Source organism: Takifugu rubripes, chromosome 15 (genome assembly GCF_901000725.2).
Source record: "Takifugu rubripes chromosome 15, fTakRub1.2, whole genome shotgun sequence".
NCBI classification, from domain to species: Eukaryota; Metazoa; Chordata; class Actinopteri; order Tetraodontiformes; family Tetraodontidae; genus Takifugu; species Takifugu rubripes.
This window is the reverse complement of record NC_042299.1, coordinates 1029403-1043885: the sequence shown is the minus strand read 5'-3', so window position 1 is coordinate 1043885 and position 14483 is coordinate 1029403. Positions and strand designations below refer to the sequence as shown.

Genomic DNA, 14483 nt, shown 5'->3' with positions numbered 1-14483 from the left:
GCATCACCCGGAGGTCTGGGGCAGCCAGCAACAGCTGGCCTTTCATTGACAGCTTTTGAGGGTTGGTTAATATTTCAGTCCAAAGCAGTTGTGTGGAGGGAGGCGCCTCCACATTGTTCTTATGAAAACACACGCGCTGATGAGAGTATTGTCCTGACAAGCACGGACAGGGCTGCTCTCAAGCTAGCTCCACGGCAGCGCCAGCTATTTGGAGAGAAAAGCAAAGTATAATCACTATTTGTGCACCACTGTGCCAAAGCTAAAAATCATAGACGTGAGCCTGTCATCTGTGATGTTGTGCCAACTCAGCACCACCCAAGCCACATCTGAGGCCGCCTCCCCGCGCGGCGGCCCTGTTAGCGCGGCTAAAATAAAATCAGACAGTCGAGCACTGTTCCGCTCGGAGAGGTGGCGTCCACCGCCGGGGAGACGTTAGCGCCGGATTACCGGGACGTTAGGAACGACCGCTATCGGGGCAGGGCCGGCGTGTGTTCGCGCTGCAAAGCATTGTGGGAGCTGGGACTGTGCTGCTGTGCTAGGTGAGAGCGGGTGGAAAACTCCCAACAGGAGGAGGATGAGACGGAGGAGACTCATGGAGGGGTGAAGGAATGAAACAAAGCTCCGTTTGGTGTCCCAGGCCAGTTCCCCAGCACACGAACACACCCGGAAAACACGGAACGAGTGAAGACTCAGCTGAATATTTGGGATTTAGTCCTTTGGAATACAAGCCCTTGCCTATTTGGCCTCTATCTTCAAAGTGAAGCCTCAGTTAAAAAGAGGAGTAAAAAGCCGCCACTGACCCATTTAGCTTGAACAATTAGAGCCTCTGGTTGTTGATCTTTGCTAATGAATACCGTTACTGTTTAGAAGGTCCAGCCTGTCGCTCCGTGGGATCAGTCTCAGCTATCAAATAGCCCGTGTTAGCAGCTGGCGCTCTGAACATAAAAGGTGGCCAGTGCAAATAAATGCTAACTTTAGCTTTATGGCTTTGCTCACTTTAAGTCGAGCCAGGTTTGTTGTGGACAACTCTCAAAGCCATTTGGGGCCCCGACCACACCCTCCAGAGCCTTGGGAGGCTCTTCCCATTCGTTCCTTTGTGACATCACTAAGATAATGGAGCCGCTCCGCTGTGCCGCTCCGCTGTGCTGTGCTAACGAGCGGTTCTGTGAGAACAACAGGCGTCCTGGCGTTGGCGCCGTTGGCAGGTATGCACCCGCGACAAGTTGCTGCAGAAAACTTCCAACCAACTCCACTTAGTCAAATGTCAAGTAGCTTTCTTGCGAAGAGGATCGCGCCGCCGTACATGTTGTTGCTATGCTAAAGAGAAGCTATTCCCGGGTTTAGGGCAGGCAGCCGGGGTGGGACGCCACCAGAACCGCCAGCGGGCCAGAACCTTCTAAACTTGTGTTACGTTTGAATCAGGCCCCAAACTTGAAGAAAACAAACTGCAGAAGCCGTCTGCTCGTCACGTCCGACGCTAGCAAGCAGCGCAGGAAAATGTTGCTTCTTCCCTTGGCTCCTCGAAGGAGGGGTCCCAACTGACTTTGGAAAGACACACTTTGATTGTGCTTCCAGAAACGCTGGCAGATACGAAGAACCTTTCGCTTATTTACCTTAGATAAGCCATCTGAGTAACAGTGAAATAAGAAGCAACGCAAAGATTCCCGGCTCCATTTCAGACTGTTGCAATACAAATAATGTAACCGACGTCTACAGCCTGCAGCTCAAACTGCACGTCATCCCCATCCCACAGTTGCTCCATGCCTCAGCCACTTGATTTAAGGGATTATGGAATTCTGGGAGAAACAGTCACGTCCGACAGGAAAGCAGGTCAGCGGTGGACAAGGTCCTCCAGAGAGGAAGCCAGGGGAGGAGCTGCCCTGGTGGCCACCTTGAGAACCAGCCATAGATGTGGAGCCCCTGCGCGACCCCCCCGCCGGTGTCCACAGCCAAGACAGACCCGAAATGAGACGCTTCTGTCCACTGTCCCTGTCCTCGTGCAGGAAACCCTGCTCGTGCTTCGTGTCAATGATTGTTGGACCTTTGATGTGAACTTTGAACCAACAGGACAAATGTGCTGCCTCTCAGGGGGGACACTGGGTGAGACACTGGGGGAGACACTGGGGGAGACACTGGGTGCTGTGGGACCGTCCCCACCTGTGAAGATCAAACAGGACACAGCCTTTATGACAGGGGGGCTGATCTAAAGCTCCCTGGCTGGACTGGTCACCCAAGAGGACATTATGGGAGGAAGCAAAGGTGTCCCAGATACAGAGGAACTCCCCCCCCCCACCCCCACCCCCGAGTCTGCCCTCCTTCTACCTTCCAAACATCTCAACGTCAAGTGTCCAGTTTGCAGCGTCCACCTGGTCACCAGAGCCACACCCACCTGTGGACCAGCAGCAGGACGGGCCACGGCTACAACCTGCTGCAGCGCTCGGCTCATGCTAACGCTAACGCTAACCTTCAGTGGCTGCCAGCTCATTTGGGGCCTGAAAGAGCTGAAAGGGGAGGGGGGGGGGGGTCCTGCAGCCTGGACCAGGTCCTGCTCCTGCTGCTTTGTTCTGTGAGGCTCCCCGCTGCACCCACCAGGACTCTGGGTATTAATAAGCTCCGGTAACACAACACGGCGGGGCTAAAAATATCACATTTACTTTTTGTTTGGAGCTCTCACACGCACACACGTGCACGCACATGCACGCACATGCTCGCACGGCGACACCCATATATGTAATTAAGGTGCCATGTGTGCGGACAGGCTCCACCGTGCGGCTGCCACCTGGTTAAATAAACCACATATGGAGATAACGTCCACGCTGGGCCGTAAAGTGTCCCCGTCCCCCACAGCAGGTCTCTCTGATGCTAACGCGTCCCAAACGTCCACATCCAAACGCCACATCTGTGTTTGCAGCCTGAATAGAGGCTTAATTATTGCTGCGTGCTGACGCTGCAGGTGGCCCCAGGTGAGGCGACCCTCGCGCCAGCTCCTTCCTGATCCTCCTATTTACATTTCTGGGCGCGGTTGCCTTTGTTTTCTCCGCTAGCACGGCGTGCGAGCGTCGACAGCGCCGCAGCCACAGCCTGGGACCCGTCCTTTAGGAGCAGAATGTGGCTGCGGCCTTTTTGGAAGGACTCCAGTGTTTGTAGTGCAGCTCTGCTTTGATAATAGGCCTCAGTATGTGTAAGAGTGCTGGGCTCCAGCCAAGGTACACAGCCTTTGCTAATAGTTAACAGAGTGGGCAAACAGGAGAAGGCAGCGGCACGGAGGTAGGTCAGATGCTCCGGAGTCTTCCTCCCTGGCTCCGCTTCGGCTCTTGGCGCCGTCCTTTGAGCCAGAACTCTCCAAACATGCGTTTGCCTCAGATTCATAAACACGCTGCTGACTCAGTCGCTTCCCTGGAACATCTGGAGGCATCTGCGTGTTCTTGGGGCCGACTGCCTTTGATCTTATTTGGCTGGGCTAATAAATGTTTTCCCTGCAATGTTAGCGTGTCCTGGTGAGTCCTGCGGATCAAAGTGACCCTGTGAGGACGCGGGAACGCATCTGGGCCGGCTCAGACCTCTGTGGACCCAAAGCTTCTGCTGGGAGCCGCCGTCCATCGGGTGGTTTGAAACGCCGAGGCTCGGCCGTCCCAAACCACCACCTGCCTTTTGATCCGGTCCCGGTGCAGGGACCAAGGGCGGCTGACGCTGGAGCCGCCATGATCCGTTTGATCTGGTCCGTGCTCCTCGCGGCCTACAGGAAGCCTGACTTTGGAGTGAGTGTAATACGCCGTTACGTAAACCCAGATGCAGATGATACTACCTTCCAGAGTCCCCGTCCAGGGTCAAGGCCACGCCAGCACAGAACCTCTTGAACGAGGGGAACGATCCCTCGCGGCCGGCTGACTTGAGACTTCGTTGGCCGTTCCCCCTGCTGGCCTTAAAACACCAGGGGGGCCTCTGGAGTAGCTCTCGGAGCACCCGGAATGGTGGACTGGCAGCATTCCTGCTGGGTGCCAGGGTATTTATTCGAACAAGAGAGGGAGGCACCGCCAGGGACCGCTTCTAATTAGGAACAGGCAGTCAGGGGGTCACAGTCAATTGGAACGGGTCTCTGGATACACAGCCTGGTCCTAGGGAGGTGGGGACACCAGGCCCAGAAGGTTTAGGTCTGGCTGTTTAAGCACCAGGGTCGCCGTGTGCCTGCGCTGGGTCACCTCTACCCACCGGGGGTGAAGCTAAAGCTAACAAAGGAACCTCCAGAGATGGTTTCCTTCAGAAAAGGCCAGACGCAGCGTTGTGTTGGACCACACGGGACCTGAAGCAGCAGCAGAGTGGTGGTCGTGGTGACCACCCGGTCCCATATCCTTCCACTCCATTAAATAGTCCACATGCTATCAAAGCTAGCTCTCCCGAGGAGTCATCAATCCAAATAATGTGCCAGTAATTCTCTATTGTTCCTGACTGTGTGGAGCCCGTGTGTGTCCCTGTGTGATAGAAATGCCTTTAAAACTGCGACACATGTTTTAGGGGTTGACTCCCCACGGTGGTGACGGTCTGGCCTGAACAGCACAAACGTGCACAGGCGACAAAAGAATCCTGCACACAAAACACAACGATCTCAAATAAAAGTGACAAGTGAGAGGCTCCGTAGTAGTTCCACCCCTCTGAACCTGAAACACTTCTGATCCTGTTGGTGGACAATGTTTGCTGCTTCCACCGGCAATAATTAACCTGCGTGTGTGTGTGTGTGTGTGTGTGTGTGTGTGTGTCCTGGGACATTGTCCCCTCCTCATCTACAGGCAGCTTCAGGCTGATTTTGCTCTGTAAAGCAGGAGACAGTGATGGAGGATAGAGTCAAACTAGCATGACTGTCTGAGAAGAAAGAGGCAGGAAGAAAGGAAAGGTCAGAAAGGGGACATGCTGGTGACTGGCTGGACGGGACCATGTGACTCGTGAAGACATAAAGCATTTTTGTCAGCAGCGTTATCTTCCAGGATCTCAGCTCACAATATGGCTTTTGTAGTCAGGCAGCACTGAAAGATCTGAGACACTTTGATCCTGCTTAATAGAGTTTGGTAAATGATCTCAGTATGGGAGCTCCACACACACACACGCACACACACACGCGTTGGAATCTCATCTATGATCAATGACCCGACCGCTCAAGCAGAAAAGTAGCAAATGTGCATTTAATTTGAAATATGAAGGCAAATAACTGCAGTTGTGCTGCTGCCAGGAGCCCAAAACAAGACATGATGGAGCCACGCTAGCCACGCTAGGAAGCGCCACAGCGGTGGGACGACGCGTTGAAGCTACCAGCGAGTTCCAGGCAGTCTGAAGAAGACGGGGCGGCTCCGGGAGAGGACAGGAAGTCTGAGGCGAGGGTTACCTTGGGCGGGAGGAGCCTCACCTGGCTAACAGGAGCACTTGCTTAAATGAGATCTCAAGTCATTAAGATCAAGTGGAGAGCAGGTCTGGACAGGCTCTGGTGTCAAGCTCCCAAGAACCGTGCCCCAGTGAGTTTGGGAAGGCAGGAACCGACAGAAAGGACATAAATCTGAGGACGGATCAACAGATGCCCGCTCACTTCCTGCTCACTGGAAAATCCCATTTCTGCCTCAAACATCTGGAAGAGAAGGGTCTACTTCTTCCAACCTGAGGCGACGCCACACCAAGATGTTCCAAAGGGCCGGTTCACCTTTATTACCCACCACAGCGAGGCCAGTTGGCCCTGTTGCCGAGCAACCGGAGATGCACACCTGTGTAGCGCCATCACCCAGGGAGCTTCGCTGCCACGGTCCGGGGTTTGTAATGTCGCCCGGTCACACCGGTGCGAGCGGGGCAGGTGGGCAACACGGACACAGCTTTATAGGAACATTTGCACCTGCGGGGGGAACTACCAGGACAGCTGGAGCTTCCACAGGTGACCCACAGCACCGGCGAGTCCAGGAAGAGCCAGAGATCAGCCAGCCAACGCTTCACATATGTGCTCGGGGCCCTGAACGCACCGTCGCCCCGCCCCGGCTTATTGCCAAGAATACAGACATCAAAGGGAAAGCAGCATTGTGCCAACACTCATATAGACACACACATGTGTGTGTGTGTGTTCTTTTGTTATCAGCGGTGACACACTCCTCCCTTCTAAAAGATGCAAGGCGACACAAAGTAAACAGTTCAGTTGACTTTGTAAATGCAACATCTTAAGAGGAGGGAGAGACGACATCACTCTTTCATCTCACCGAGCTGCAGGCTTTGATCTCAGCAGAGGAAGCGCCGTCCAGAACTAGGACCCCACCATGTGCAAGTGGGGGGGGGGGGGGGGGGGGCAGAGAATGTGGGACGGCGTCTAGACCGTGTGAGAGAGGCTGGGGAGCTGCAGTCCCTGGCCTGGGGGGTCTGGGGGGCCTGGGGGGCCTGGCGGGGCCTGGCGGGGCCTGGCTCCCAACAACAAAGGTGGAATCGCTGTAGAAGGGAGCAGATAGGTGACGCCTGGGGGAGTGGCCAGTGTTTCCTCTACCTGTCGCTCCTGCCCCTCCCCTAAATGCAACGGGGGGGGGGGGGGTGGGGGGGGGGGGGGGGGGGGGGGGGGGGTCGCTGAGGGCCATATGGAAATCTGAGCGTGTGGGAGCAGATCTGTGGGAGTGAATGTGAATCACCTCTGCAGCGGGCAGAAAAGTCTTCCCCTTCCGACCAGAACGGCGGCAGATCAAAGAAAAGAGCGGGAAAGCAGAGGGAAGCTGAGCTTAAAGCGGCTTGTGCGTGTGCCAGTGATGGCGGGGGCTAAAGGGCACGTGGGGACAGGCGACTGCTGCAGGTACCAGGGTCTAACGTGCACGTTGGGAGCAACAGCTGCTCTCTAAAGGCAGGATTCTGTGTAAATGATGGGTTGATAAAGGAGGCTCGAACACTCATGGCCGTAATTACAGAGGAATCCAAAATAACACAGCTTTAAAAGCTGACCCTAATTAGACAGTCATAGCGCCCCCTCCACGGTAATTCCTGCTTTCAACACAGCGTTAATGGAGAAAACAACGTTTCATTTCACTCTGGCACAGAGGAAACGCTCTTAATAAAAGCAGCTCTTTGCTCTCTCTTCCCAGCGTGCAGCTGCACGGCTGCTCCCTGCGACTGGACCGGGCTGAAATCAGAGCCCACGGCCATGATGTCAGCCCTGACCGGGCTGGGATTGGGTTGCAGCCATTATCTTTAACACAACAAGGTGGCTTATTCTGGAAGGCCTGGTATGCTGCAGCGACTCCAGACCCTGCTGGAGTAAAGGCTGAGCCACCACAGCTCCGAGAAGCACCTGATGCCAGCCACACCTGTGCTCCAGAGTGATTGATCTGCCTCCCAGAGAATCCAGTGTGCTCCAGAGTGATTGGTCTGTCTCCCAGAGAATCCAGTATGTTCCAGAGTGATTGATCTGCCTCCCAGAGAATCCAGTGTGCTCCAGAGTGATTGGTCTGTCTCCCAGAGAATCCAGTATGTTCCAGAGGGATTGATCTGCCTCCCAGAGAATCCAGTGTGCTCCAGAGTGATTGATCTGCCTCCCAGAGAATCCAGTGTGCTCCAGAGTGATTGGTCTGTCTCCCAGAGAATCCAGTGTGCTCCAGAGTGATTGATCTGCCTCCCAGAGAATCCAGTGTGCTCCAGAGTGATTGGTCTGTCTCCCAGAGAATCCAGTGTGCTCCAGAGTGATTGATCTGCCTCCCAGAGAATCCAGTGTGCTCCAGAGGGATTGATCTGCCTCCCAGAGAATCCAGTGTGCTCCAGAGGGATTGATCTGCCTCCCAGAGAATCCAGTATGTTCCAGAGGGATTGATCTGCCTCCCAGAGAATCCAGTGTGTTCCAGAATGATTGATCTGCCTCCCAGAGAATCCAGTGTGTTCCAGAGGGATTGATCTGCCTCCCAGGGAATCCAGTGTGTTCCAGAGGGATTGATCTGCCTCCCAGGGAATCCAGTGTGTTCCAGAGGGATTGATCTGCCTCCCAGGGAATCCAGTGTGCTCCAGAGTGATTGGTCTGTCTCCCAGAGAATCCAGTGTGCTCCAGAGTGATTGATCTGCCTCCCAGAGAATCCAGTGTGTTCCAGAGGGATTGATCTGCCTCCCAGGGAATCCAGTGTGTTCCAGAGGGATTGATCTGCCTCCCAGGGAATCCAGTGTGTTCCAGAGTGATTGATCTGCCTCCCAGGGAATCCAGTGTGCTCCAGAGTGATTGATCTGCCTCCCAGAGAATCCAGTGTGCTCCAGAGGGATTGATCTGCCTCCCAGAGAATCCAGTGTGTTCCAGAGGGATTGATCTGCCTCCCAGGGAATCCAGTGTGTTCCAGAGTGATTGATCTGCCTCCCAGGGAATCCAGTGTGTTCCAGAGTGATTGATCTGCCTCCCAGGGAATCCAGTGTGTTCCAGAGTGATTGATCTGCCTCCCAGGGAATCCAGTGTGTTCCAGAGGGATTGATCTGCCTCCCAGAGAATCCAGTGTGCTCCAGAGGGATTGATCTGCCTCCCAGAGAATCCAGTGTGCTCCAGAGTGATTGATCTGCCTCCCAGAGAATCCAGTGTGCTCCAGAGTGATTGATCTGCCTCCCAGAGAATCCAGTGTGCTCCAGAGGGATTGATCTGCCTCCCAGAGAATCCAGTGTGTTCCAGAGTGATTGATCTGCCTCCCAGGGAATCCAGTGTGTTCCAGAGTGATTGATCTGCCTCCCAGGGAATCCAGTGTGTTCCAGAGTGATTGATCTGCCTCCCAGGGAATCCAGTGTGTTCCAGAGGGATTGATCTGCCTCCCAGAGAATCCAGTGTGCTCCAGAGGGATTGATCTGCCTCCCAGAGAATCCAGTGTGCTCCAGAGTGATTGATCTGCCTCCCAGAGAATCCAGTGTGTTCCAGAGTGATTGATCTGCCTCCCAGAGAATCCAGTGTGCTCCAGAGTGATTGATCTGCCTCCCAGAGAATCCAGTGTGTTCCAGAGGGATTGATCTGCCTCCCAGAGAATCCAGTGTGCTCCAGAGGGATTGATCTGCCTCCCAGAGAATCCAGTGTGCTCCAGAGGGATTGATCTGCCTCCCAGAGAATCCAGTGTGTTCCAGAGGGATTGATCTGCCTCCCAGGGAATCCAGTGTGTTCCAGAGTGATTGATCTGCCTCCCAGGGAATCCAGTGTGTTCCAGAGGGATTGATCTGCCTCCCAGAGAATCCAGTGTGCTCCAGAGGGATTGATCTGCCTCCCAGAGAATCCAGTGTGTTCCAGAATGATTGATCTGCCTCCCAGAGAATCCAGTGTGTTCCAGAATGATCTTTATTATCGAGGAACACAAACAGCGGCAACAGAAGGGGAAGCAGGTAAAACACCTGTGTTCCTCCACCTTCCTGCAGGAGGGGACACAGGAGCACCCCTCCCCCACCTGTCCACACGCTCGCTCAGAGGAGATGGAATAGTTTGGTGGTGATTAAACCCTCCACAATAATTATGAATATGTTACCTGCTGTACATGCTAATGTGAGGTGGAATTACATAAATATTCCACCAAGATTCATTTGAACTGATTCCAGGTGACTTTTCTACAAACATTAACATCAAGAGTTCTGGAAAAGACAAACAGACACATGCACACAGTGCGTTAGCAGCAGCAGCAGCTACAGCAGCAGCAGCTACAGGCAGCAGCAACAGCTACAGCAGCTGCCTACGCAGCAGCTACAGCTACAAGCCAGCTACAGCAGCAGCAGCTACAGCAGCAGCAGCAACAGCTACAGCAGCAGCTACAGCAGCAGCTACAGCAGCAGCAGCTACAGCAGCAGCTACAGTAGCAGCAGCTACAGCAGCAGCTACAGCAGCAGCAGCTACAGCAGCTACAGCAGCTACAGCAGCAGCAGCTACAGCAGCTACAGCAGCAGCTACAGCAGCTACAGCAGCAGCTACAGCAGCAGCAGCTACAGCAGCAGCAGCAACAGCTACAGCAGCAGCAACAGCTACAGCAGCAGCAGCTACAGCAGCAGCTACAGCAGCAGCAGCTACAGCAGCAGCTAAGCAGCAGCCAGCTACAGCAGCAGCAGCAACAGCTACAGCAGCAGCAACAGCTACAGCAGCAGCAGCTACAGCAGCAGCAGCTACAGCAAGCTAGGCAGCAACAGCTACAGCAGCAGCTACAGAGCAGCAGCACAGCTACAGCAGCAGCTACAGCAGCAGAGCAGCTACAGCAGCAGCAGCTACAGCAGCAGCAGCAACAGCTACAGCAGCAGCTACAGCAGCAGCAGCTACAGCAGCAGCTACAGCAGCAGAGCAGCTACAGCAGCAGCAGCTACAGCAGCAGCTACAGCAGCAGCAGCAGCAGCAGCAGCTACAGCAGTAGCAGCAGCAATACTGTGGAGAAGCCCTGAGGAGTGGAGGCCAGCCTGTTATCTCCTGAGGAGATAGGGAAGTTGGGCAGGAAATCTAGCAGGGGGGGGGGGGCACGGGCCCATGTGGGAAGTGCAGTGTAAACAGTCTGTGTTTTTTAATCAGCCCAGCTCATGTTGAGAACTGGACACACTTTGATGTTCTCCCTCAGCACCCCCCCCCCCCCCCCCCCCCCCCCCCCACACACACACACACACACACACACACACACACACCCCTCCCATGATCCCAAGCAACTGTGCTGAGCCTTTTGGGGAAACATGTTGATACCAGCCCCAGTGTGTGGCGGGACGGCGGAGATACGGAGCGGCCGAGGGACAATGGGAAGGAGGCGAAGGAATGTGAAGTGGTGCAGGGTTCGCTGCTCCTCAGCCTGACCAGCTCTTATTGGAAGTGATGGCCTTCAAGAGCCGTCAAGGGTCACCACAGAAGAGCATGAAGGGAAGGACACCGGGGGGTTCTAATGATAGCTTCTGCTTCAGTCCAAGTCCTTCCCTCAACGGTTCACACACTGTCGAGAGCTCCTGGACATTAGCGGTGGTTATAACCCCCCCCACTGGAACATCTAGTGCCAGTCTGGCTCTGAAAGGTCCTTAGTTCGTTACTACAGACAGTCAATTGACTCTGTGGAAGAAGAGTGATCAGAAATCCCTTCCTGCAGGCTATCTCTGAGGTCATCTGGAGACCTTAGCTCAGAAGCCATGGTAGAGCGTCACGTGCACCGTGCACGGCGTAGAATATAAGCCAGGACGTAAAACGTGCAGAAGCAGCGAGGACCTGTTGGAACAGGCCTGCACGGCACAACCTCCTCTTTCAAAGTGAAAAGAGCCTGAGAGGAGAGAGTCCCACCAAATAGGTCTCGACGCTTCTCAAGGAACCAGAAAGATATCAGACGCATCTTCATCAAATCCCTGCTGGTCTCAGCTAAGTTCCTGTTCCTGATCAATCATCCTGTTACCAGCAGGGCAGCTCAGGCCAAGTCAGCAACAACATCTAGACAAGAGACCAATCCCTTTGGAAGAGAGGAGAATAAGCATGGATTCAAAGCAGGAGGTCACAACAGACGTTTGGTCCAGGACCAGAGTTCTGCTGGTGCCGCCCCTCGGAGGAAGGTACGACTCTGCCGTGCCTCCGGGGTCTTCATGCTCCAGGAGCCTTCGTCCAGCCCTGAACCCCAGCTACGGTTTCAGAAAACTGTCTAAACGTTGCAAAAGTGTTCAACAGTATCAGTTTATTACGCCGTGTGTCGGAAAAGGAAGCTTCCAAAAATAACTGAGAAAACAACTGAGAAAACAACTGAGAAAACAACTGAGAAAACAACTGAGAAAATAACTGAGAAAATAACAGAAAACAACAGAGAAAACTGAGAAAATAACTGAGAAAACAACTGAGAAAATAACTGAGAAAATAACTGAGAAAATAACAGAAAACAACGGAGAAAACTGAGAAAATAACTGAGAAAACAACTGAGAAAACAACTGAGAAAATAACTGAGAAAATAACTGAGAAAATAACAGAAAACAACAGAGAAAACTGAGAAAATAACTGAGAAAACAACTGAGAAAATAACTGAGAAAATAACAGAAAACAACGGAGAAAACTGAGAAAACGACTGAGAAAACGACTGAGAAAACGACTGAGAAAACGACTGAGAAAACAACTGAGAAAACAACTGAGAAAATAACTGAGAAAACAACTGAGAAAATAACTGAGAAAGGCCTGAAAGCTGAGCGAGGTGGAGGTTCATCCCCAACTGATGTGCAGCTCAAATATTCCACAACTCCTGATGGAGCCATCTAGGGAAGAAGCTCCTTAGGTGTGTGTGTGTGGGTGTGTGTGTGTGTGTGTGTGTGTGTGTGTGTGTGTGTGTGTGTTTGATCCCATTGGGCTCCAGACAGGAGTCAGAAGGAGGACACAGCACGTCTGCTCGTGGCCCAGGTGAAGCTAGCAGCTACCGATACCGAGCCATGGAGACACCCTTACCTGCATTAGTTTCCCCTCTGCTTGCCCAGCGCTTCCCTCCCACGAAACACCCCTTCCAGGATGATGGGCTTCCCCGACAGATTGTGATTCAGCAGTGTCACCTTGATGACGGCTCGGTGGGCCTGCCGCCTCGGACTCCGGGCCCGGCTGGCCCAGCACCACCTGCAGGGCCGCATGAGCAGCCACGGCCAGAGCGCGGCCAAGCAGCGGGGATGGGCGCTCATGGCCTCGGCTGCAGCGGCGGTGCCCGGCCGCACATGGTGGACTCTAAAGCAGGCAAGCACCGCGGCGGGACCGGAGGGAGGGAGGCTCCGTCTTTATGTGTTCCGGCGTCTCCTCTTCCGCCCTACACGACAGATGGGACAGGAATACAAGCTCGAAAGCTCGGGGCGTCCATAGCAACTCACGCGTAAAGTTCCGAAACTTCCATTCAGCACGTTACTCAAACAGACGCACGGCCGTGCGCGTCGCTGCGCACATGAAGCGCAGCGCAGCGCCGAACAAAACTGTCCTCGGATCCAAAAAAGATCCGCCTGGGTGCGTGTCGGGCTTTGGCGCTTGGTCTCCGTGGACCGACCCCCGTCCCGACAGGAGGGTTCTGGTCGGGGCCGAGCTGCTGTGATCCGCAAGGGCAGGTCCCGGCACCGGCAGCAGCAGCAGCAGCAGCAGCAGCAGCTTCCCCGTCGCACTAAGGTTCCAGCCCAGGCCAGTCGCTGCACCTTACCATCACATGTTGCCACCGAAACACGGCTCGTCACGCACATCCTACGGGCGCCACATTTGCGGGATTAATCCAAAAACGTCCAGCGCCGCGTCGTGAACTTCAAAGTCTGGCTTGCAGTTTGCCGACGGAAAGTTAGAGAGCATGCTGGAGGACTGGCGCGCCACCAAGTTGGGGAACGAGCTCACGGCCAAGGAGTTGCGAAAAAAGACTCCTCGGAGGACTGGCTGGATCCCGTGCGGCGGTGGATCCGCTGGATCTAATGATTAACCACAGCGACGGGGCCAGCGTCGCGCTTCGATTCTAATTGAACTTGGTCCCCAAACAGAGCTGTGCCGAACTTCCGCTGGCTTTTTTCTCCATTCCCATAAGATACTAGGAGCTTCTCCCTGAACGCCGCTGCGCCAAATGAGAGTCGGACCTCCAGAAAACTGCGCCGAGGCGTCTGAAAGCAGGACCCGACAGGCGACCAGCTGCGAATCCAACCCGAGGGGGGGCCTGTCTGATCCTGGCCACGGCTCCAAGTCGCTGAAGAGGCGAGACGCCGTTACAACAGGGTCCCAACGAGTCCCCTGACCCGGACTGTCTGGTACTCTGCCTCCCCAGAGTCCTCATTGACGGTCTACCTGCTCGCTGTCCGGCTGCCTTCACGGCGGGTCGGAGAATCCAGACGGCGCAGAGCGGAAGACTCGGAAACTTCCGAGTTGTACTTGAAGGCCACACTGAGGTGCCGAGAGTGCGGCTGCGTTTGAAAACCCAGCGGGTGGCTCCCCCTAGCGGGCAGGATCCGGCATGACAGGCAGGCAAAGACCAAGACAGAAAAACATTGCTGTAAACAATGTCTGACAGGACAAAAATGATTTACAGACTGTAAATAATAACCTAGTGATTAATGTAAACTAGAGGAATAGATACGGTTAGAAAATTCCCCGGGCACCTGTGAATGATACATTCTGCTGTCACCAGGGCTGCTCTTATTACCGGTCATTTTGATATTAATATTAGAATATTGGCATGTTAATGAGTTGACATGGGTTCATCTTCAGATACAGGGGTAGCCATTAGCTTTATCCTGCTTGGATTAGGAAAACGTCAGTAGCCTGAGAACTTTGTGCCTCAGTCTTACGCGCTTTGCTGACTCTGCAGCGCCCCCTATGTTCGTGTAGCACACACACAGTTCACACACCGATGAGATCACCCTGCCCTGAAGTCTGACCTGGGGTCATACCGAGCTGTTTATCATCTGTAAATCATTCAGGGATGGCCATGAGTTTTGAGGATTAGCACCAATGAAAAACACCCCTGAAACATCTGCCAGGGAACGAGAAACCCGGAGAGAAAAGAAGAGAGAGAAATGGATGGAGTCAATGAGGCTCGTCACATTCTCCAGAAACG

The 14483-nt window shown here is 54.0% G+C and overlaps 1 protein-coding gene across 1 annotated transcript in view; it reads right to left on the bottom strand.

Annotated features, from left to right (window-relative positions):
• LOC115252683 (E3 ubiquitin-protein ligase RNF43) overlaps nucleotides 1-13766 on the bottom strand; it is a 55260-nt gene extending 41494 nt beyond the window's left edge. The window contains exon 1 of the mRNA XM_029848546.1: nucleotides 12368-13766. Within this exon, the coding sequence (XP_029704406.1) occupies nucleotides 12368-12373 (6 nt within the window). The 5' untranslated portion in view covers nucleotides 12374-13766. The remainder of the gene's footprint in view (nucleotides 1-12367) is intronic.
• Nucleotides 13767-14483: the final 717 nt, after the last annotated feature.